The sequence below is a fragment of the Geotrypetes seraphini genome, chromosome 2, assembly GCF_902459505.1.
Source record: "Geotrypetes seraphini chromosome 2, aGeoSer1.1, whole genome shotgun sequence".
NCBI lineage: Eukaryota > Metazoa > Chordata > Amphibia > Gymnophiona > Dermophiidae > Geotrypetes > Geotrypetes seraphini.
In genome coordinates this window covers 378,727,756-378,752,672 of record NC_047085.1, presented here as the reverse complement: position 1 = coordinate 378,752,672, position 24,917 = coordinate 378,727,756, and the positions used below count along the sequence as shown (strand labels likewise).

General features: G+C 43.7%; 1 protein-coding gene across 1 annotated transcript in view; it reads right to left on the bottom strand.

Moving 5' to 3' along the window:
- Positions 1-24,917, bottom strand: part of LOC117353985 (dynein heavy chain 5, axonemal-like) — a 629,516-nt gene that overhangs the window by 1,689 nt on the left and 602,910 nt on the right. Inside the window, exons 75-76 of the mRNA XM_033930650.1 lie at positions 8,153-8,361; positions 6,232-6,453 (exon numbers count right to left, since the gene is read on the bottom strand). Coding sequence (XP_033786541.1) covers positions 6,232-6,453; positions 8,153-8,361 — 431 coding nt within the window. The remainder of the gene's footprint in view (positions 1-6,231; positions 6,454-8,152; positions 8,362-24,917) is intronic.

The window sequence follows — 24,917 nt, the reverse complement described above, 5'->3', positions numbered from 1 at the left end:
GGCAGTATATAAGATTTTATAGTATATTGTATTATGTTCTATCATAGGAAGCAGCAATGACTGAGGAAGCAGTGAGGAGAAGTGTGATACTGGATCAGGGTTAGGAGAGAGAAAAGGAAATGCTAGATGGGGATGGGGTTGGGGAAGTGGAGATGCTGGATTGGGGGAGGAAGAAGAAAATGGAGCGTGGAGTGTTTTACTGCGCTGATAGTTCAGTCCATGATGGGACTGCGCGTGGGCTCCGGTTCTGGGGCCTTTTCCTGGATTGGGATTTGGGTTTGTGTTGCGCTTTCTGTGTTTAGTGGGTTGTATTCTTTATACATGATTATTTATAATTTGGACCACTAGGGTAATTGGGATTTAGTTTAGGGACTATAAATTACGCCAGGTGTACACCTGGCAGGGCCTCCGCGTGTGCGGATCGCCGGACTTGATGGACCGAAGGTCTGATCCGGAGATGGCAGTTCTTATGTTCTTATATGCTTGCTTATGGGGGGAGTGAGATGCTGGACATAGGCATTTATATAAGGTGCACTTAATGTTAGGTGCCAATAAAACCTATATACTATATAGAATAATAGCAGTTAAGGCTATGATTAGTGCCAATAATTAGCAGTTACACATGTGTGTGCTAAGCGTTTAACGGTCTATTTAACGGTCACTTTAGTTCCCTAGCATGCTACTATATTGGGGGTGGGAGATGGGTGGGAGGGAGGGAGCATTAATCTGGGCAGAGCATGGGCATTTTGCCCTAGTGATGCAAGCAACTTATAGAATAATGTCATTGAGTTGACATAAGTAGCCAAGCCTATATTTTGGTTCATCAGTGCTACCTTACATCTGTATTCTATAACAGCTTAGATGCGCCAAAGTGCCATTATAAAATTGGAAGTAAGTCTGGCTTTTTTGTGCTGCCTAATTTATGGCGCTTATCTATAAAATTGTTACCAAACATTTTAATTATATGACTGGAGAATTTTTGATTACTTTATACAGTATGTATTTTAAATAATTTTTAAAGATTCTAGTTAGGGTTATTGGTAAGGTTAGGAAAGACAAACAACTGCCCAGGGCACCGATGTACAGCTTCTTTCATGAGCTAGGGAACTAGCACTCCATGCTACCGATGCGATAGTATCAACCTAAATTCCTTGTAGGTTCTACTGGCCATATCATTGAGTCAGGGTGGGGGAGGGCTTCGCACAACTGGCTCCCAATGGGTGGCAATGGTTTCTTTATCTTAACTTTGTCCTGCAATAATCAGCAATGCTTTTTTTAAAATGACTTTTGCCATGCTTTTCCTTAAGGGTGGTGCTATATACATATGCTCCTCCCCTTGATATTCTGCCCACTGTGGTTAGCAATTGTAAAGCCACTGACCCCCCCCCCCCCTAGACTGAATGTAACCCAAATATTCAATGCCAGGGGCCATATCCAGGTACCAATATTGGATACCCAAATCAACTACCAACTCGGAAGTTATGCGGGTGCTGGCTGTAGTTGTGAGAAAATTAATGTCACCGCAGCAAGATAATAGTAGGGCCTGATTCTCCAAAGTGCGTCCCGATTTTAGGCAGCTGTAGGCGTCCTACAGCTGTCTAATCAGCCAATCGGGATGCACGTTTTTTAAAAAAATGCTCCCCAGGCAGGCCGCCTATATTGAAGGCGAGGCCCGACCGCCTCCCCGACACTACCGACCGCCCCCCCCGACACTACCGATCGCTGGAAGGAGGGTGCCCAATCCCTCCTGCCGGAAGATGTCCCCCCCGACACTACCGACCGCCCCCCCCGACACTACCGACTGCCCCCCCCCCCGACACTACCGATCGCTGGCAGGAGGGTGCCCAATCCCTCCTGCTGGAAGACGCACCCCCTCTGCACCCCCCCCGCGCTAACAGCCCTCAAACCTCCCCCCAACCAAACTAACCTTTCCTTGTTGGCCAGACGGGATTCGCCCATCCAGCCGGCAGGCCCGTTTCGTCGAAATGAGGCGGGCCCGCCCCTTCCCGGCCCATCCTTCCGAAGCCTAAGGCTTGATTGGCCCAGGCGCCTAGAGCCTGGGCCAATCAGACCTTAGATTAAGTGGGGATGGGCGGATCCGCTATGCCTAAGGCCTGATTGGTCCAGGGGGATAGGGAGTGAGGGGAGAGAGAAATTCTGTGCAACCTAAGGCTGCCTCTGTCCCCATTGCTCCGTTACTTCAGCCTGCCCAAACAGTAAATCAACTGTTGGGGGAGGCTAAAGCAAAGGAGTGGTGGGGACAGGCCTATGGAAGTCAGCCTGATTATGACATCTCTGGCATCTTGAAGGGTTGCTGAAGTTTGCGATTTTAAGTTCACGCTGAGGATAAGACTAGAACCCTAACTTTTCATCGATGGCATTTTTTGCAACTAGAAAAATAAAACAGTAACTAAGAGAAAAGCTGCTTCATTTAGAAGATGATGGAAAACAATGTCAGAGCTAAAAGCACACGCTAACCTCCTCTTTGAAGATGAAAGAGCTTTATTTTTGAATCTGTTCGACAAAGAGGAAAACAACACAGAGAAGATGGTTGAAACATCATTTTACAATTTACACTGAAAGCAGGAGAGCTTGTTCTACTTTCACTTCCATGTTTTATAATTAATAAGTATTTTATTAGGAGGAATAAATCAAAGGGATAAAAGTCCAGATTATAATGCAGCCCCCTAAATAAAAATCTTTGGTAGGCTGACACACTCAAATTGCAGTGGAGATTTTATGACACTGAATGACAATGCTCACTGAATCAAATTACACAAGAGTTAGGTGACACAACATTCTGGATTAGTTATAATTTTCTAGTGTTTGAACATGCATTTGTTGCCTTCTAGCTTCACCATGGCACATGGCAGGTAGGTAGCAGCAGCTATAAATTAGAGAATGACACGGTGGCGGTTTACCCGCGGCCACCGCATTTTAGCCGCGGGTCACCCGCCGAAAACGGGGAAGAAAACTAGCAGTCGCTGCGGCGATGGGGACAAGGCCATTCACCGCCCGCGGGGCGGTGAATGGTCTTGTCCCCGCAGTGAGGCATGAAGGATCGCGCGGTCCCCGCAGCTCACACCCGCCTGCCCAATCGATTCTAGTGTTTAGCCAGCTCTCTCCCTTCTCCTCACCTTAGTTTGTAGATTTTCTTTTTCGGCGACCCGCACACTATCAGAGAGCCGCGCACCCGCTGCTGCTCAGTTTCGATTTTCTGCTCTGACGCAACCGGAAACAGGAAGTTGCAGCAGAGCAGAAGATTGAACACTGAGCAGCCGCGCGTGCGCGGCTCTTTGGGAAAGCGTGCATGTCGCCGTAAAACAAAACCTACAAACTAAGGTGAGGAGAAGGGAGAGAGCTGGCTAAACACTAGGATCGATTGGGCAGGCAGGTAGTGGCTGCGGGGACCGTGCGATCGCTCGTGTTCCCGGCTCAAATTGGAAGGAGGGAGTGAAAGGGAAAAGGATTCTGGGCCAAGGGGATGAAGTCGGAAAGAAAAACCCACAGCAGGAAAGAAAGGGAAGGACTGGCAGGTGAGCCAGATGCTAGAAGCAGGGGGGGGGGGGGGAAGAAAGAGGGAAAAAAGCTAGATGGGGTTGAAAAGAAGAGACACACTGGTATGGAAGAGGAAGATAGGGGAAATCTGGACACAGGAAGGTAACAGAAAGAGGGGAAATTATGTGCATGGGGCATAGGGACAGAGACATAAAGGGGACATGCCATGGGGATGGTATATGGACACAGGGGGGGCAATGACAGATACATAGGGGAGATATTAGAAATGGAGAAAATAGAAGCGAGATGGTTTGTGGGGATGGGACAGGGACCGAGCTTGCAGGCTCCAGTGGCTTGCACAAATTACATTGTAACGTGCCATGAAAATAAGAGGAAGGAAGGTAGATAGGCCACGCGAGAGGAGCTGAAGGGTAGTAGAAAGGAACAGATGGTAAAGGAGGGAGGGAAGGGTGGTGGTGGAAAGGAATAGAACAGTCATTGAAGGAGGGTGGAGAGGAACAGACCCCCAAGGGAAATGTGGAAGACAGAGTGGGAAGAAGACAGATGCCAGACTATGCGGGAGCGGAGGGAAGAAGATGGGTGCTAGACCAATTGGGGGGGGGGTTAAGGTAGAGGCACAGTAACAGCAAATGGAAGACGCAGAGAGAAGACACACAGTGGATGGAAGGAATTGAATGAGAAGATGTGGAAAGCAGAAACCAGACAACAAAGGTAGAAAAAAAAATTCTATTTATTTATTTATTTTTTGCTTTAGGATAAAATAGTATATTAGTTGTGTTGATAAAAATTTATAAACAAAGCCCTGCCAGCTGAACATCTCTTTCTCTAGTTCAGCAGCAGGAACTTTGATTTATAAGAAAGGAATAAGCTAAATATTACAGTACTAAGGCTTATATGGATGCAGCGGGGACGGTGACGGGGCGGTGAATGGGATGGCAGTGGCGGTGACGGGGCGGTGAAAGGGATGGCGGTGACGGTGACGGGGCGGTGAAGGGAACGGCGGTGACGGGGCGGTGCAGAGGATGGTGGGCCGGTGACGGGGCGGTGATGGGGACAGATTTTTCCCCCGTGTCATTCTCTACTATAAATGAATGCATAACCGTCTCTGCCCTACAATCCCAAACACATTTAAAATGGTCATGCAAGAAAAAAAAATCTTAGTTTGCATGAAGCTCTGATTTCATTTGATTTATGTCTTGGAGAGAAAGCAGTATCCCAAAGAAAATTGAAACAAGGGTAAAAGTTCTGTGGATTTCTTACATATGAACAGGACACACTTGTCTTTCTCCACTGAGATCAATATATATGCCTTAATTTATGTTTAGATCTATCTCTGGAAAAACATTTACAAATGAAAGAAAACCCCTGTTTGACGAATGATAAGAATTTTAGATAATTTGATACTATATTATAAAATAGTGGATTTATAATACATTATACAAATAAATCAGAAGAACACCACTGGAGTCATCTTTGTATTTCAGCATTAGCTCTTATTCATTCCCCCCATTATACCACATCATTCCTGTCTAAACTTTTCAGATCATGGAAACCAAGCAAGGTTAGACCTGGCTACTACTTGGATAGGAGATCATCTGAGAGAACCAGGTGCTCAATAACCTACCAAGAAGAATCAAAATCATGAGGTGGACCATGATAAGCTCAATCTGTTTTAGACAAGGCATATCACAGGATACCACTTTTTTTTTTTTTTAACATATTGAACATGTGTGTACTGTCTAATATTTATGACTGTTGTTATATAAACCGTATAGGATTTATATGGTATATAAATTTTGAAAGAAAGAAAAAAAAAGGTGACATGTAGCAGCAGAAGGTGTGGTCTAATCCCTGCTTCTTGCATCAATGGGTCTGCTTTCTAGGACCAATGAAACCTGGTAAGCCAGGTAAGCAGGGCAGAAGGGTGCCATTGCTTTGGGGGGGGGGGTATCATACTTACCTGGCTAATTGCAATGCCAGGTCCATGCTCCAGCACAGAGATGCCGAGGGTAAACCATCCCAAAGAGTGAGATTTACTAATGTGGGGCTAAAATATTGATAAATATCCCTTCAGAAGCCTCTTTCCTTAAATCCATAAAAATGAGGGCCAATTCTCTTCTCCATACCCCACTTATCCAGCAGACAATGGGGGAAGCTGTGATGTTCAAAATGATGCCACCTGATCCCTAACAGTAATCTTGTGGTCAGACTTCCAAGCAAGGGTGTGAATTCTGCCATTTGTAAAAAGGATTAGGGTGTGGGATTTGCTTTAAGGACATTCGATCATTATAAAAAGGATCATAGGGTGGGATATACTGTGTATATATATAAGGGTTTAGGGAAGAGGGTGTGGTAGGTGGAAAGGATTTGACATTTACAGAAAGAATCAGGAGTATAAGGGAATCTGATATTTGTGAAATGGAATTGGGGTTGGGGATAAGGTTCAGAGGGATCGAAATTTTGAAAAACTTTGAGGAATACTGAGGTTAGAAATGTACCACATTCCCAGCCTTTGCAGTACAGAACACAATTTGCTGCAGGATTCTCTGACCTAAAGAGTTTTCATGGGTTAGCGAATCCCGTGGTATATTGTCTTGTGATAAAATAGTGCAAAATATATTATTTTACCATTGGTTAGTAAATAGACCACTAAATCCTCTTTTTTTTTTTTCCTAGCAGTGCTGCAATAATACATGCCACCACAGTACTAACCTTTGGAGAGGATTCCATTAATTTACAGTTTTTACGGTCCCAACCTGCACCATCAAGAAACAGGCCATAGACATAAACACCTCCAATGTCTGAAGGGGGAGGGCCAGTGACATCCTCCTTCATCATCCTGGTCACATCGTTATGCAAAATGACACTGTCAAGGGCCCAGCCTTTTGCTAGATTCATGCGTGTTGTCTCCTGTCTCATGGCTGTCAAGAAGCCCTGTGGTAAAGAAAAAAAATAAGATTATACTTTTTAGCATATAACACCATGCCAAATGAAATAGTCTAATTTGGTTCATTATTGCACCAAGGCATAGAAATATCCTATTATGTGCATCACTGCAGAGAGAAGATGAGCTGAGCAATACAGCAAAATATAACAGTGTCTCACCATTATGAGTTTCTAAAAAAGAAAGGACAGTATAATTTTGTTTTCTTTGAATACCACTTCTCCTCCCCCACTGAGCTTCTGTCAATCTGTGCAGGATTTTGTAGGTAAAAGAAGCTCTGCAGTTCTAATAAATGTTTACTGAACTGTGTAGGAGAGAGATGAACAATATTGGTGGCTAGCACAGCTGCCAAGTTATCCAACTCCAGCAAGCAGATTACAGGCCAGTTCTGGATTTCTGATAGCCCTAATTCACTGTGGGTTCTGAAGCACTGATTTCAATGGGAAGAATTAAGGACTACTTTGGCTATAAGCAGTGGCGTAGTAATGGTGAGCGGCGCCCGGGGCGGTGGTGCCCCTCCCTGCCCCCTCTGCCACGCACACCCCCTTCCCTTTCTCCATACCTTTTTAACTTCTCTGGTGTGAGCAGCATGCCCATGTCGGTGTCTGCTCGCCCTTTGACATCACTTCCTAGGCGAGGGTCCAGGAAATGACATCAGAGAGAGCGCCAATGCTGATGCCGGCAGCAATCTTGCGCTGGGGAAGTAAAAAAGGTACGGAGGAAGGGAAGCGCACAGCAAGGAGAAGAGTTGGGGGGGAGTGGAAAGGAGGAGAGGTGTGTGATGCACCTTAGGATGACTGCGCCTGGGGTGGTCTGCCTCACCCACACCTCCCCTTACTTTGCCACTGGCTACATGTCCAAAACATCTCCTTTCTGGAACTGGATTACATGGCAGCTCTAGGCTAATTGGAGCTGCAGAGTTAGATGTAGGGACCACTGGATTCTTCCTCTCTTGAATGCCTTGAAGGGCACCATTTCATTCCTCATCCAAACCTGCCAAATCTCCTTTCAGTGGGAGACTCCCACTTTTATGGGTCTTTTCCTGCCCTCCTGCCAATGAGCCTTGGTTTCCTACATATTTGTTTTAGATATTGTGAAGACCTGACTGGCTATGGGTTCCCTGGTCCTAATTTGCACCTGAGGCAATGGTATAACATCAGAAATAAAGAAGAGGCTGTCTTATTTCTGATGTTATACCAAAACAAATATGTAGGAAACCAGTTTGCCTGCACTGGGGACCCTCATAAGCATATTGATCATTTTCATTATGGTTATCCTGAACACTCAATTAGCTGTGGATCTCCTAGGACAGGTTTGGGAAGTTCTGCCTTAGGGAAATGAGAGCTAATTAACCATAAATATAATGAAGCAAAACCAGAATTGGTTTAACCTGTCATTGATGACCTGGAACTTTCTGATAGTTCTAGCACAGAGCTACTGAAGTCCTAGATAATCCTCTAAATCTTACACTCAGGACTGTGGCCTGTGGTTATGGAACCCTAGATGGCCAGAAGGTGAGGTGAATCTCCAGAGATTCAGTCTCACTGCAACTTCATGAGACAAATCTCCTCGTGGAGCCTGATGCTGATAATGGTGTGACGTCTCTCTCCCCTGACCTGGTGTTCTCAGTAGGTGCTTGTAACATGTGTTTCTTGTGAGAGTCCTGCTCAAAATCTTACACACTGTTACCTGTGGATTAAAGAATCCGGTCATCCAGAACTCGTTCGGCCTGCCATCAAACAGCCAAGTATGAAACTGCTGGTTTCTCTCCAAAAGCTCTGTGAACCAAAACCCTAGGGTGGCTGATTCCCAGGAAATCTTAAACCACAGTTTTGGAATCCTGGCATCATACATGTTATCTAGTGCATCTCTTAGGTCTTCAGACATGATGATAGTTCCTGAAAGAATCAGAATATGAAATGAAAAATTGTCACTATATTTATATATTTAAAATATTTACAACCCACACCATTTACAATTCTGAGTGAGGGGCAATTCAGAAACACCATAAATTCATGGTACAAATAAAACAGGCAAAATGTATTAAAACAAAAAATTATAAAATGATGACAAGTATTAAAAAAACCCCATTTCTGATGTACCATACCAAACAAGCAGAAACGTCATGTCTGCTCATAACACTTGAGTAATACAGGAAGGCTTACCATATATACTTGAATATAAGATGAGATTGTTTGGCCCAAAAATGGCCCCAAAATGGGTGTCTCATCTTATATTTGGGTCAGTGCCCAAATATATTTGGGTCAGTGCCCCTCCCGGACTTGTTGCAGGCCTCTGCTGGCCTTCCATATGACCTGTAGTCCTCGCTCCTGCCTTCCCGCATACCTTTTGGAATCCCTGGTGGTCCAGGAGCAAGCTTTCTGCGCTCCTGCCCCTTGCTGAGCCCCTCTGAATGGCTGCTGCAAGTTCTTGCGATCCAGTGAGCTTTTTGCGCTCCTGCCAGTGCTGAGCCACTCATTGAATGGCTGCCACCAATTCTCGCAGGACTGGTGAGAATTGGTGGCAGCCATTCAGGGAGTGGCTTAGGGCCAGGTAGGAGTGCAAAAAGCTTGCTCATGCCCAGTACACTGTTGGGCCATGAGAACTCGAGGCAGCCATTCAGGGAGGGGCTCAGCATGGGGTAGGAGTGAGGAAAGCTCACTCCTGCCCAGTACACCGCTGGATCACCAGGGATTCAAAAAGATTCATGTAGGAAGGCAGGATGGAGGTAAAAAAAATTGTTAGAGTCAGCCAGGATAGGAGACAGGAGGGATCCCTCCTGTCCCGGCCTACCACTGGACCACCAGGTCATACAGCAGGCTCGGAGGAGGCCTGTAGGACATTGGGAGAGAGGGGGTACAGGATACAGGGCAGAGAGGTTGGACAGGGTGCAGAGCCTGACAGAGAGGGTGGGGCAGGGTGGACAGCCTGGCAAGGAGGGAGGGAGGGGGGGACAGTATGGAGAGCCTGGCAGGGAGGGAGGGGGTTGGGTGCAGAGCCTGGTAGGAAGTGAGGGGGCTGGGTGCAGATCCTGGCAGGGCAGGGCACATGAATATTAACCCCTCCTCTGGCTTATATTTGAGTCAAACTTTTTTCCTCCTTTCTTGGGGGGGGAGGGTACCTCAACTTATATTCGGATCGACTTATATTTGAGTATAAACGACAAGTCACTTTTATTGTCATACTACTTAGGTATGATTCATTTATCAAAGGGGGAATCTCTTATAGTAGTTCCCAAAGCTGTCCTGGAGTACTCTCAGCCAGTCAGGTTTTTATGATATCCATGAGACACATTTGCATGCATATTCATTATGCTGAGGGCCCCTCCAGTACATATTTGGGAACCACTACTACATAGCATAATATAGTGCAATATTAACTATCAGTAGGGTGACTCTATGAAGAAGCTTATGAACAATAATCTAATACAGCCTGATGAAGCATTACAATACATAAAAACTTGATGGCAGATAATGGTCCATCCAGTCTGCCCATCCACAGTACCCATTATCTCTTTCTCTCTCTAAGAGATCCCACGTGCCTATCCCAGGCTTTATTGAATTCAGACATAGTCTCTGTCTCCACCAACTCTTTTGGGAGACTGTTCCAAGCATCTACCACCTTTTCTGTAAAAAATATTTCCTTAGATTACTCCTGAGCCTATCACCTCTTAACTTCATCCTATGCCTTCTCATTCCATTAAAGACTTAAAGTCTGCAATTACCAGTACAGTTCAATGTGTATTACAAAAGTATCACAGCCTTCTAGGACATTACCTAAACACATTATCAAATCATTTAATTATGAGTTATCTCATAAATCTTTTAGCAGTAATAAATTGCTGAAATAAGAAAGTTTTCAAATATTTCCTTAACAAAAATTTATATTCAAATCTTATAAAAGCAGGAAGTGAATTCCATTTAGAGGAAGCAAAGCATGATATAATTTCATGAAAATACTCCACAAGTTATAGAACCAATATATAACTAAAAAACACAATATGCTGTGTAATAGTAATAAATATTCATTAATATAAGTGAAGTGCTCAGTCACCAACCGATCCGTGCATAAAGTACCGTTAAAAGTACAAGCGCTGGTTGTACAACAGGGACCATCATAGCACTCACAGTCCCTAAACCTTCGAAGGGAGGCTATGGGAGTTTCAAATTCAGGAAGTCTTTATTGAGATGGATATCTGTTACGAGCGCTAGATTTGAACAAAGCATTTGCTACCTTTTTTTGCTTATTTGAATATAAGTGTTTTTTTCATTTCTTCTTGACAATTATTACTGTACTAGTGTTTTAGCCCGTTACATTAACGGGTGCTAGAGTAGATGTCTGCAGTGGCGTACCTAGGGTATGTGGCACCCGGGGCCCATCATTTTTTGACACCCTCCCCCATGTAAAAAAATATTTTTTTGTAATGACCATGAAACGGAATAAATGGTCAGAATAGAAACAGGCAGTGAAAATTTTCTTATATTCCAAACATAACATAACATAAATTATGTCTGAATTGTCATGACATCAGAAGTACATATGGAGTAGTTGCAGGTGATGCTTGGGACAGTTCTGATTGTGTTAGTTCGGTTTTATGTGTTTTTTGAATAGAAGGGTTTTTATTTATTTTTGAAGGTTTTGCAGTCTGTGGTTGATATCAATTGGTTGTAGAGTTGGGGGTCGAGTGTTGCAGCTCGATTGGCTAGGAGGTTGTCGAACAGTTTTTTTCTTTTGACGTTTTTGGTTGGAGGGTGTGTGAATGGTGCGTGAGTTCTCCTATGTCTGGTTGAGGTGGATTGAATTATTTAGCTGAAGAAATTAGTTACCCCCTCATCCCACACACATTAATTCTCTTCCATTTTTGTTCCCATTATAAAAAACACTGATAAGTTCCCAGAAAAAAAATACATTAAAATAAGAAGTGAAAACAAAGGCCCCTACAGATGAGAACATAACATAAGAATAGCCTAACTGGGTCAGACCAATGGTCCATCATGCCCAGTAGCCCATTCTCATGGTAGCCAATCCAGGACACTAATACCTGGTCAAAACCCAAAGAGTAGCAACATTCCATGCTACCGATCCAGGGCAAGCAGACACTTCCCCCATGTCTTAATAACAGATTATGGACTTTTCCTCCAGGAATTTGTCCAAATCTTTCTTAAAACCAGCTACACTATCTGCTTTTACCATAACTTCTGGCCACTTCATTTTTAAGTTTAGATCTTTCCTTTCAAACAGAGACCTTGCTAGATGTCAAATACAGCACAAGGTAACTTCACATGGACTTAGCTGTGCAGGAAATGTGAATCTCCTCATACACCCACCATATAGTGCAAAAATGTGCAAAGGTCTGTTTTTTTCTTTCGATCACTACATAGCCTAATGCCACAAAAGCAGCGCTGTTACAAACATATTCTGTAGGTCAATGCTAAGGATAACAAAGTTTCCTTCCTTGGACCAGAAGGAGATACTGATAAACCACTGGAAGAGATCCCAAAACAACACCCAAAGACCCACTCAGTGTGTGAACCAGTTGAGTGGAGTGGACTAACTGGGGGGTGGAAATGGGCCCGGAGTTTGCACAGCAGAATTTCCCAGACCACCTCTTCCTCTCAACACATTGACACGCTGCCACCACCACCACTAGGAACACCTCACTGGGTAGGCCAGCTATGCTATAAACTTTATAAAACACATTATTATATTTTCTTATAAAGCACATATTTTAACTGAACTCTCTGACATCCTCAGCCTTTCCATTCACAAAAATAGAAGGAAGAAAAGTTCCCATTTCCTGCTGTCTCATGTCCCCGGCCTATACAATATTTTTTTTCTGCAGACCCATCAAAAGTCTGACCAAATCCTCGTTTCACTTGCATTATAAAGTACTGAGGATGCCATCTCTCCCCAATCCCAGGTCCTAAAGTCTAAGACAGTAGCGCAAACTAATGCTGCCAGAAACAGGAAAAAAAATTTTGATTCGATTCAGCCTATTGAATTGGTTTTTCAATTCGATTTTCCTGCCCAGTTGGGTGATTTTTTTCAAAACTCCTGGTGGGTTTTATAGCTTTTTCACTCCCTTTGGCTTCTCCTAATCACACTGGCGCTGTGGTGTAAATAAAATAAAGAAACAAAAAGGACTTTTCCTCTCTCTGTTAAATCCTAGCTCACGTTTGCAGTCCAACACCAGCTCTGGAAGGATACACATTTCAAATCTGACATATTATAATCACAAAACAGAAAATAAAATTAATTTTTCTACCTTTTGTTGTCTGGTTATATTTCAAATCTTGTTGGTCCAAGGCTCTGGTTTTCTTCTGATAACTTGGGGTCTCCTTCTTTCTTCTTTCTGCATGCTAACCATCCATCTGCCAACTCTGTCCTCCCTTTCCATTTCCCTTCCCTCCCCAGGAAGTCTGGTATCTTTCCTTTTTTTCATCTCCCTCCACAGATCCACCTTTTCTTAACTACCCTTTCATCCGGCATCTCTCCCTCCTTCCCCACCACCCGAGTCCACCATCTCTCCCTTTCTTTTCCCAATTACCCTCCTATCCAGTATCTCTATCCCTCCTCCACACCATCCCTTGTGTCCAATTTCTCTCCCTTTCTGTTCCTTCCCTCCCTAAATCCCATGGTCCATCATCTCTCTCCCTCTCCTCTATTTTCAGACCCATTATTTCTTCCTCCCCCCCAAAGTTTGGCATATGCACGTCTCTTTGAACACCCCCTTCCCTCCGTGTACTTCTAAACCAGGGTCCCCCCAAAGGCCTGTCCCCCCTTAAAGGTCTGCCTGTCCCCCCTTGAAGGCCTGCACCCCCCTTGAAGGCCTGTCCCACCTCCTTGAAGGCCTGTCCCCCCCTTGTAGGCCTGTCCCCCCCCTTGAAGGTCTGCACCCCCCCCCCGAAGGCCTGCACCCCCCCGAAGGCCTGTCCTCCCCCCTTGTAGGCCTGTCCCTCCCTTGTAGGCCTGCCTTCCTGTCCCCCCCCTTTGAAGGCCTGTCCCCCCCCTTGAAGGTCTGCACCCCCCCGAAGGCCTGCACCCCCCCTGAAGGCCTGTCCCCCCTTGAAAGCCTGCACCCCCTTGAAGGTCTGCACCCCCCCCGAAGGCCTGAACCCCCCCGAAGGCCTGAACCCCCCCCGAAGGCCTGCACCCCCCCCTTGAAGGCCTGTCCCACCCCCTTGTAGGCCTGACCCCCCTTGTAGGCCTGTCCCCCCCTTGAAGGCCTGCACCCCCCCAAAGGCCTGCACCCCCCAAGGCCTGTTCCCCCCTTGAAGGCCTGTCCCACCCCCTTGTAGGCTTGTCCCACCCCCTTGTAGACCTGTCCCCCCCCTTGAAGGCCTGCCTGCCCCCCCCTGAAGGCCTGTCCCTCCCCCTTGAAGGTCTGCACACCCCCCCAAAGGCCTGTCCCCCCCCTTGAAGGCCTGTCCCCCCTTGAAGGCCTTCCTGCCTGTCTGTCACCCCCCTCCTCCTTGAAAGCCTGCCTGCCTGCCTGCCTGCCCGCCCCACCCCGAAGGACCGCTCGCCCCTGGCCTCCCCGCACCACTATGAAGCAGCACTACCTATGCTCCCGGCCTTGCCGTTCAGTCCCCCCCCACCACCCCCGAAGGACCGCTCGCCCCACTGACCTTCCTGCACCACCTATGAAGCAGCCGCAGCAGGATCCCGACGTCAGCGATCTCTGCGCTGCTTAGGCGCTGCTTCCTGCGCCGCGTTCCCGCCCCTCCTCTGACGTCAGAGGAGGGGCGGGACCGCGGCGCAGGAAGCAGCGCCCAAGCAGCTCAGGTATCGCTGAAGTCGCGATCCTGCTGCGGGCTGCTTCACAGGTGGTGTAGGAAGGTCAGTGGGGCGAGCGGTCCTTCGGGGTTGGGGGGGGAATGAACGGCAAGGCCGGGAACACCCCCTCATGGCTGGCACCCGGGGCGGACCGCCCCTCCCGCCCCCCCCCTTAGTACGCCACTGGATGTCTGTCTGTCTTTTTTGTTTTTTTTAATTTGTCTCTCTCTCCTTGGACGCTGTCATTCTTTCTGTCTGTGTCTTTCCCTGGCCCCCTGTCTGTCTATCTTTATTTCTAACTCTATCCTCTTCCCTCAATCCTGCATGTGGCCTTTTTTCTTTCTCCTCCTCACTTCCTTCCAACGTCTGCTCCCCCTGTCCTCCACACTTCCATTCGGTGTGTCTCCCTCTCTCTACCCCTTCTATCTACTGTTCACCCTCAGTCTTGCCCCTCTCTTCTCTTTCCATCCAGTGTCCGCCCTCTCTCTCTCTGTTCCATATGTCCTCTCTCCATCTCCTCCTTCATTTTCCCTTGGTCTGGCATACCTTCCTCCTTCCCTCCAAGCCATTCTCTCCCCCTCTGCTCCCTTTCCTCATTTAACTACTTCATTGGTCAGCAACAGCATTCACAATTCATTGCTGTTGCTGGCTTCAGGTCTTTCTCTCTGGCCGGTCCTGTCTTCATGAAAACAGGAAGTAGGCAGGAATGGCTAGAGAGGAAGGCCTGAAGCCAGCAACAGCAGCGAATTGTAAACGCTGCTGCCTGAAGCACCCGAGGCAGATGCTTCTCTCCCCTCCCAGCCCAACCCTCGCTGACTCTGCGACCCTCCCAGCAAGATGACTTTAATATCAAACCTCCCTCCAGCGTTGGCAGCCGCAGCAAGCTAAACAGGCTGTTTCGGGCTTTCTCCTGCCGTTGAGTCCCTCTGTCACGTCATTGATGATGTCATCAGTGATGCGGCAGAGGGACTCAACGGCAGGAGAAAGCCCGAAACAGCCTGTTTAGCTTGCTGCGGCTGCCAACGCTGGAGGGAGGTTTGATATTAAAGTCATCTCGCTGGGAGGGTCGCAGAGTCAGCGGGGGTTGGGCTGGGAGGGGAGAGAAGCGTCTGCCTCGGGTGCTTCAGGCAACAGCAGCGTTTATAATTCGCTGCTGTTGCTGGCTTCAGCCCTTCCTCTCTGGCGGGAGGTTTGTGCCGGTATTTCCCTCCCCCTCCAGTAGTGTGCAGCACTTTGCATGGCGCATCCTCTCACGATCCTGGGTCAGCCACACGCTTGTGCTGGGGACTCATACAGTCCAGTCCTTCCGGCGAGTGTAGGGAAGTGCTGGGGATTCGCGCATGCACACTCATGCGGTCACGGAACTACTGATCATGGAAGCACACAAATAGGAGTGCGCATGCGCGAGTTAGCCTTTTAATCTAATCTAATCTAATCTAAATCTTGGGTTTATATACCGCATCATCTCCGCAGATGGAGCTCGACACGGTTTACATGGTTAGGGAAGGAACGGAACTCCAGTGGAATTATATAAGTATGAGAGAAGAGAGGTTGGTGTGAGAGTGCCAGGAGCGGGACGGGGTTACGTTCTGGAGAAGAGCCAGGTCTTCAGATGCTTACGGAATGGTAGAAGGGGGCTCAAATTGCGGAGAGGGGAAGGGAGACTGTTCCAGAGCTGAGTGATTCTGAAAGGGAGGGAAGAGCCAAGTTTACCAACAAGGGAGATGCCTTTTAAGGAGGGGTAGGATAGTTTTAATTTTTGAGTGGATCTAGTGGAGGTTGGATTTGAGGAATTCCAGGATAGAGGGATAAAAGGAGGAAGGATACCGTGGAGGATCTTGAAGGTTAGGTTTTATTATATAGGATAAGGGAGATTTAGGGACTGTGAGTGCTATGATGGTCCCTGTTGTACAACCGGCGCTTGTACTTTTAACGGTACTTTATGCACGGATCGGTTGGTGACTGAGCACTTCACTTATATTAATGAATATTTATTACTATTACACAGCATATTGTGTTTTTTAGATATATATTGGTTCTATAACTTGTGGAGTATTTTCATGAAATTGACCTATTAATACAAGTAATTACTATTTAACTCCTTAATATTATTGAGAAGCAAGATATAAAACAGATGATGTAAGACAATCATGTCAAAACCGTGGCCAAGCCAATGTAATCCAATAAGTCATTACTAGAGTCGTGAAATTTATCCTGCAATCCATCGGCGCCAAGCTGTCGCCTATCTAAGCCAGTTGAAAACAACAATACAACGTACAAGTATAACCAATTGCTAATTCATATTAAGTACTACGATGCGGATGCCTTTGGTATCCAAGACAAGTTTGCACCTCTAGTCATAACGTACCATTTCCCCCCACTAATACTAGCAGTGAATCAGACGATAATAACACTTACCTATCCATTATTTCACCTTTGGAGTACAATAAAAATACGAGTATAGGTTTATTTACGTTACACTTATTAATTTGTGCAATTATTCTGTGTCTGGTAAGTTAATATCATATGCAAATGAAAGTAATTGAGATCAAGTGTGATTCAGATTTGATGACAAAATACAGTGAAGTTGGCTTGCTTGAATTTTACAAATATTTGACAGCCAGGTTTGAAAATACTCGAAAATTTGAATCTGAAATTATTTCCATGTTTGGAAGTACTTATTGGTGTGAGCAGTTATTTACACAGTTTCTCTAATCTCTTGCCGTACAGTGAGAGATTAGAGAAACTGGGCCTTTTTTCCCTTGAAAAGAGGAGACAGAGAGGACATGATCAAAACATTCAAGATAATGAAGGGAATAGACTTAGTAGATAGAGACAGGTTGTTCACCCTCTCCAAGGTAGGGAGAACGAGAGGGCTCTCTCTAAAGCTTAAAAGGGGATAGATTCCGTACAAACGTAAGGAAGTTCTTCTTCACCCAGAGTGTGGTGGAAAACTGGAACGCTCTTCCGGAGGCTGTTATAGGGGAAAATACCCTCCAGGGATTCAAGACAAAGTTAGACACGTTCCTGCTGAACCAGAACGTACGCACGTAAGGCTAGTCTCAGTTAGGGCACTGGTCTTTGACCTAAGGGCCACCGTGTGAGCGGACTGCTGGGCATGATGGACCACTGGTCTGACCCAGCAGTGGCAATTCTTAAGTTCTTATGAAAAGAGTCTCCTATCAGATCCAGAATTACTGACATTTATCTTGGGCCAGTTTTAAAAGTAATCAGTGTGGACAAGATTTTCCACGAAATAGGAAAAATAGTAGCAGAGAAGAGATGCCAAGTGTTAGGAAGAAAACATTAATTTTATTGTTGCTCTTGTTCATTTTTTTTTATACTGTACTTTTCAAAATAAACCTAAGTTTCTATGAAAAATGACATTTTGGCTATTGGCAGCCCATATAAACTTAAACCTTGTTTACTTGGCCCGTGTCAGCCTTTGAGTTTGACATGCTTGAGATAGACTGTGAGCCCACCGCGACAGATAGGGAAAATGCTTGAAGTACCTGTATATAAACCACTCTGAGTGTGGGTGTAAAAATTACAAAAAAAAAGATGGTATACAAATCCCTATGAAGAAGATGCTTAACTGGAGAAAAGGCTTTGCTCTGGGGACCAAATCAGAGGGAGGAATCAGATGGGGGGTTCTGATCTTGGTAGGGAACTCCTTTGGGGAAGGACTTGTATTGGAGGTGGAAGTGCTAGAAATTAGTAGATTTGCAAATTGATATTTTAATATGTATATTATAATTTGGTTTGGTTTGGAGTGGCTTATCTTTTTTAAGGCAGCAGCCGCTGTAATGGACTGCCATGGTGTTAAGTGCAACCACGTTTTTAACAGCCATGACAACTAGTACACAGTTAACATAAAAAATGAAGGCAGATAAAGACCATATGGCCTATCTAGTCTGCCTATCCATGCCATCTACTATCTCTTCCTCTCCCTTAGAGATCCAATGTACTTGTCCCTGGCTTTTTTGAATTCAAACACCGTTTTCGTCTCTAGCACTTCCACCTGGAGGTCATTTTATGCATTTACCACCCTTTCACTGAAAACACTTTTCTGAGGTTACTTCTGAGCCTTTTCCCTTTCCCCTCTATCCTATGCTGCCTCATTCCAAGGTTTCCTTCCAATTGAAAGAGAGTCGCCTCAAGTGTATTTATGCCATGTTGGTATTTAAACATCTCTAACATATCTTTCCTCTCTTCCAAAGTAAACATATTGAGATCTTGAAGTCAGTCCTCATATACTTTATGTCGAAGACCACCGACTATTTTAGTAGCCATTCTCTGGACCAACTCCATCCTGTTTATATCTTTTCGAAGTTCTGTCCCTCATCCTAGTTGTTATTGTTAGCCGTGTCCCATCTCTATGACTTGCTCCTACTGGTGCTCATCAGCTAGCATAGGATTTTTAACAGTCTTGCTGGTCTTAGCATGCAGTAGCCATTAGTTTGGGTCCACACTAATGGTTCCCACATATTACTACTATTAATAATTTTATTTTTATATACCGCCACACCACATAGTTCTAGGTGGTTCACATCAAGAAGAACTGTACAATCAGTGAAAAAAATACAATTGACATGAAAATACATTAAAACCAAATTATAATATAGATATTAAAATATCAATTTGCAAATCTATTAATCAAGATTAAAACATCAATTTACAAATTTATCAAATAGATCAGTTTTCAACAGCTTCCTAAAAGACACATAAGAATAAGCCTGAGAAATAATGATATATAAGCATGAGTTCATTTTGCCTGCCTGAAATACAAATAGTTTGTCAAAAAATCTCTTATATCGACAAGATTTTATGATTGGATAAACAAACAGATAATTTCCTCGAGTGATCCTGTTTGGTTTATATCGTTCAAAACGTGAAGACAGGTAAGTGGGAGCCAAACCAAATAAGGCCTTAAAACAAATGCAACCGAACTTATGGTAAACAGTATTCTTGCCTCAAAAGGCAACCAATGTAACTGTTGGTAAAAAGGAGTAACATGGTCATGTTTTTTCAGGCTAAAAATCAAACAAACCGCTGTATTCTGAATAAGTTCTGAATAATACCCATTCTAGCTGCTTATTGCATCTTAGTAAACAAACCCTGGTTTTGTTCTTGATGTCACAGTACGTTATGTATTTTAGGGTATTGTCAGGGTATTAAATATTCTAATAAAAGAAAAACACAGCAAATCAAACAGAGAATTAAAAACTAACACTGGGTTTTACTAAACGGCGCTAGAGGTTTTTAGCATGGGCTGGTAAGGGCTGGTAATGCTCCGAAACTCACAGGAATTCTATGAGCTTCAGAGCATTTACTTTGCCGGCCTGCACTAAAAAACCTCTAGTGCTGTTTAGTAAAAGGAACCCTATGGAAATTATATGCAAATCAATGTATTATGAAACTACAATAAATAAAGGAGAACTATGAACTAGAAATAAAAACCCTATGAGGTTTTATATATTTCTTATGTCTATTTCTCCACAGTACTGAAAGATCTGAAAGTGTAAAATTCAGATATTCTCCTTTACAAGGCCTACAAAATTGGGGTAAATGGAGCCTTAACACAATAATTCCATTCTGAGATAAGCACAGAAAGAAAGCTCCTCTAATAAGCCTTTTTTGACGTAGTAGGGAAGGGGTAGCAGGATTGAGGCTACCCCACTAACTCCATGAACATTCCTCCTTGATCAATGTGACAGTTGTGTGAGCTGATATATAGGCAAGCAGAGTGTCCATCTACACTGCAGAGATACAATACTCAAGTTTCAGTTTCTCTGCAAAGCAAATACCACTCGTGGGCGTTGTTATATGTTCCTGGAGCTGACATATTCTGATAAAAATAAAGGGGGATGAATTACAAACCACAAGCAAACTGAGTCAAGCCCCAGAAGGAACACACCCAGGCAAAAATAATGAAACAGCACACATGTAAAGGTCTTGAATTAAGGAAAAAGAACTAGAGCAAACCCCACAGAAATGTGCTGATATGCTACCAAAAATAATACTACATTTTCAGAGCAGCGGACTATTTATAACATGGTTAGTCTGGGGATTTAAATGAGTAGTGTTCCCTTTCTTGGTTGTAAAATGGGTCTTATCAGTTGGAGAGATGAAGCAATGGCTCACTAAATCTTCTGGGGCATTTTGATGGCATATGGCATTCAGTCATGAGTCTTATTTTAGATGGGGGAATGCTTTTAAAATAACTTCCCTCCCATGTATCTATCCAGGCATGTAGGGCTAAATCAGTTGTGCAAGCAAAAAAAATGACTGGTCCGCAATTAAATAAAATCCTTTAGAATATAAATATAGATATAGATCTACCTAAATATCTATCTGTATAGATATAGATATAGCAATTTTTCTTTCGGTCTGGGATAGATCCTAGGATAAGATTTAAGCTTAGGGCTAAAGTATGAGAGACCAAAAACAAAATGCTTTTAAGAAAGCAATTTTAAATAGTTTGGGGACTAAGGTGATTTACCTATTTGATCTGCAGGCTGAAACATTTTTCCATCTTGAATGAATATAAAGTCCAAACCAGCAGGAATGATCACAGCAGATGTGCCAGGATGAATATAGAAGGACTTTATTAAAATCACTCAATTTCAGTGATAAAAAGGACAGCACTATGAAACAGTGAACTCAAGGCACTCGAAAAAACCCCAAACACATTTGACTGCAGATGGACCTAATACAGGCTGCGTTCCAGCTAAACAAGCCTTTCTTAGGAGTCCTTATATAAAAAAACCAATTAACCAGTATTCATCAATGATGATAGATTATACAAATTGCACAAAGCAATGATGCTGAGCGTGAGCTACTAAACCATCAAAAGTGTAACCTAAACAAAGTAATGAATAAATTTAGCCACTTATTTTCATTACGGGGCTATACTGTATACTCCCATAGTAAAAAAAACAAACAAAAAACACCCCACAAAATAAAAGGCATTGGGAGATGGAGTTAAGGGAAGAAAAAAGGTTTGCATATTTAATTTTCAAATATGTACTGGATGTTTTTTTTCCAGTCAGCCAGCCTATTTCTTGCACTAAGGCTGGTTAATGAAACTAACTTTAGCATTTTCCCATAGACAATACACTTACCACCCATTAATTGCACTGCATATAATATAATGCAGTTAGCTACACTTATTGGTGCAACATTAATTGTGCTGCGTTTTCTGTTGCTTTAACAGTCATGGAATAGTAACTACCTCTGCGTTAACAGGAGTCCCTGCCCAATCCATGTTTTTAGTGAACATAGGAAGTAGTGCACGTTGTGAAGCCATCCCACTGTTAGTGAAGACTTATGCTAACTACTACTACTATCCATTCAGTCGTGTCCGACCCTTGGATACTCTGTAGGCCAGTCCTCTCCATGCTTCCCTGTTTTCCACGGCTTCTTTCAATTGCTTTATGTTCATTCTCATGTCATTCTTGATGGTATCCAGTCAACGGGCCTTCGGTCTCTTTTAATTCCTAATTCCACTGACCACTATGAGTAGCACTTCCATTATGAGTAGTACCTCCTTTTCACCCTCATCACATGCCCAAAATAGGTCAGTTTCTGTCTGGTAATCTTTCCTTCCAGGAACAACTCTGGGTTTATATGATCAAGAACATCTTTGTTGGTGATCCTTGTTATCCATGGAATTTGTAGAAGTTTTCTCCAGCATCACAGCTCGAAGGCGTCAATTTTTCTTCTATTTGCTTTAGAGAGCATCCATGTCTTGCAGTCATATGTCACAATTGGGAACAAAATGGCAGTGATTAGTCTTTGTTTGATGGTGACTGAGACACCCTTGCACTTCCATGTTTGGTCCATGCTCACCATGGCTGCACGCCCCAGTGATACTCGACGCTTGATCTCTACTGTCGAACTGTCACTGTGATCAATGAGGGACCCAAGGAAAGCAAATAGGGCTGGAGTTGTGGTAGACCCTGATCGATTTTCAGAGGGTTGTGTTCATGAGGAGCTAGCTAAACTAAAAGTAAACAAAACAATGAGGCAGATGTACATCCAATGGTACTGGAGGAACTTAGGGAAGTTCTGGTGGCTCTGCCGCTTCACCTTTTCAATGCTTCTTTAGAGTCGGACATGGTACCGGAGAGAAGAGTTGAATGGCCATTTTTCTCAATGGAGGAGGGTAAATAGAAGAGTGCTACTGGGACCAGTACTATTTAACTTATTTATAAATGATCTAGAAATTGGAACGATGAGCGAGGTGATTAAATTTGCAGATGACACTAAACTGTTCAAATTTGTTAAAATGCATGCAGATTGTGAAAAATTGCAGGCAGACTTTAGGAAATTGGAAGAACAGGTGTCCAAATGGCATATAAAATGTAATGTGGACAAATGCAGAGTGATTCACATTGGGAAGAATAACCTAGATCATAGTTACCAAATGCTGTGGTCCACTTTGGGGGCTAGCACCCAAGAAAAAGATCTGGCTGTCATTGTAGACAATATGATGAAACCTTCCAACCAATGTGCAGTGGCGGCCATAAAAGAAAACAAAATGCTAGGAATTATTAAAAAAAGGATGGTTAAAAAGACTAACAATGTTACAATGCCTCACCTGGAATATTGCATTCAATTCTTGTCGCCTTATCTCAGGAAAGATATAGCGGAAATAGAAAGGGTTCAAAGAAGAGCAACCAGGATGATGGAGGGGATGGAACTCCTCTCGTGTGAGGAAAGACTAGAGAGGTTACGGCTATTCAGCTTAGAAAAGAGATGGCTGTGGGAAGATATGATTGAGGTCTACAAGATCCTGAGTGGTGTAGAGTGGGTACAGGTGGATCGATTTGTTACTCCATCAAAAATTACAAAGACTAGGGGACACTCGATGAAGTTACAGAGAAATACTTTTAAAACCAATAGGAGGAAATATTTTTTCACTCAGAAAATAGTTAAGCTCTGGAACACAATGCTTATGGTTGTGATAAGAGCGGTCAATTTAGCTGGTTTTAAGAAAGGTTTGGATGATTTCCTGGAGGAAAAGTCCATGGTCTGTTATTGAGAAAGACATGGGGGAAGCCATTCATTGCCATGTATCAGTAGCATGGAACGTTGGTACTCTTTGGGTTTTTGCCTGGTGCTAGTGACCTGGGTTTGATGGACCCAGTAAGGCTATTCTTATGTTCCTATGCACCACTGTGGCCAGTAATAAAAAAAAAAAAAACAATAACCCCTAATGCAGCTTGATAAAAGGGGGCCAATATGATTTGTTTCAAGGCAGAAGTAACTTTGTACTTGAACTATATTTTCAAGTAAGTCAGTGCATATGTGTGCATTTTATGTTACTTGCATAAGCACTGATTTTGCCTTGATGTCACCCATTCTCAGTGCTAAGGAATGCTTATGCATATAATACAGAAAATTGGTGCTCTGCTTTCTACGTGCCTAATTATATGCACATATATATTTGAGCAATTTTAGAAGCACCAACTACAGCAAATGAAACCATTCTGCATGCTCAAGTCACTTATAAAACTACCCTTTTAGAGACAAATATTCAAAAAATGTTAAATTGAATTCAACAGCCTAAGTTTTCAGTTGAAAGGGTAACTAAATTAAGGCCTCTAAAATCTAGGTAACTAAATTTAGGCCTGTTATTTATCTTCCAGGAGCCTAATGTTGAAAATCAGTACTAGGTGCCAAACCTTTTTTCCTTATCCTAAATCGACCTCTATAGCCAACAACTATTTATGCTTCTAAATTTAGGAGTGAAGAGAAACTAGGATCCTGATTTAGAAACTGAGCCCTACTAAAATTTCAAGGGGCTTAAGAGCACAACTCCTGAAGTAAAAAAAATAAAATCTAAGCCCTGTAAATAATACTTTTTAGTTTTCTGACTGGATTTGGAGAATTTTCCTAACCAAATATAGGTGGTCTTTTTCTAGCACCTCGAGATAAATTCTTTTTTTTTTTTTTTTACTTTTCATGCAGATAAGAAACGTTGCAACTGTTTTGCTTTTGTAGCTAGAAGGTGATTTGTACCAGGTGGGTGGAGTGTGGGAAAATTGCAGGGAAAATTGGCAACCACTTTACTGTTATGATAGGCGGTACATCAAATTCAATAAATTATAAACCATTACTATGAAAGATTGATCCTAAAAGGATATTAATAAAGATGATGCTACTGCCTATGGACATTGGACACTGTAGGGGTTACAAGCACAGGTAGAGCAAGTGCCTTTTTCCTCATGGCTTGCTGTATCATCAAACGGTTTACGCACTACATTCAACAGTCAATTTCAGAATGTATTACATTATTACATGTATTAAAAACATTTAGGCCTCTTCTCCCTTGAAAAGAGGAGACATGATCGAAACATTCAAAATACTTAGTAGATAAAGACACTTTGTTCACACTCTCTAAAGTTGAAAGGGGATAAATTCCGTACGAACGTAAGGAAGTTCTTCTTCACCCAGAGAGTGGTGGAGAGCTGGAACGCTCTTCCGGGGTCTGTTGTAGGGGAAAACACCCTCCAGGGTTTCAAGACTAAGTTGGACAAGTTCCTGTTAAACCGGGACTTACACAGGTGAGGCTGGACTCATTTAGAGCACTGGTCTTTGACCTGGGAGCTGCTACGTGAGCGGACAGCTGGGCATGATTGACCATTGGTCTGACCCAGCAGCGGCAATTCTT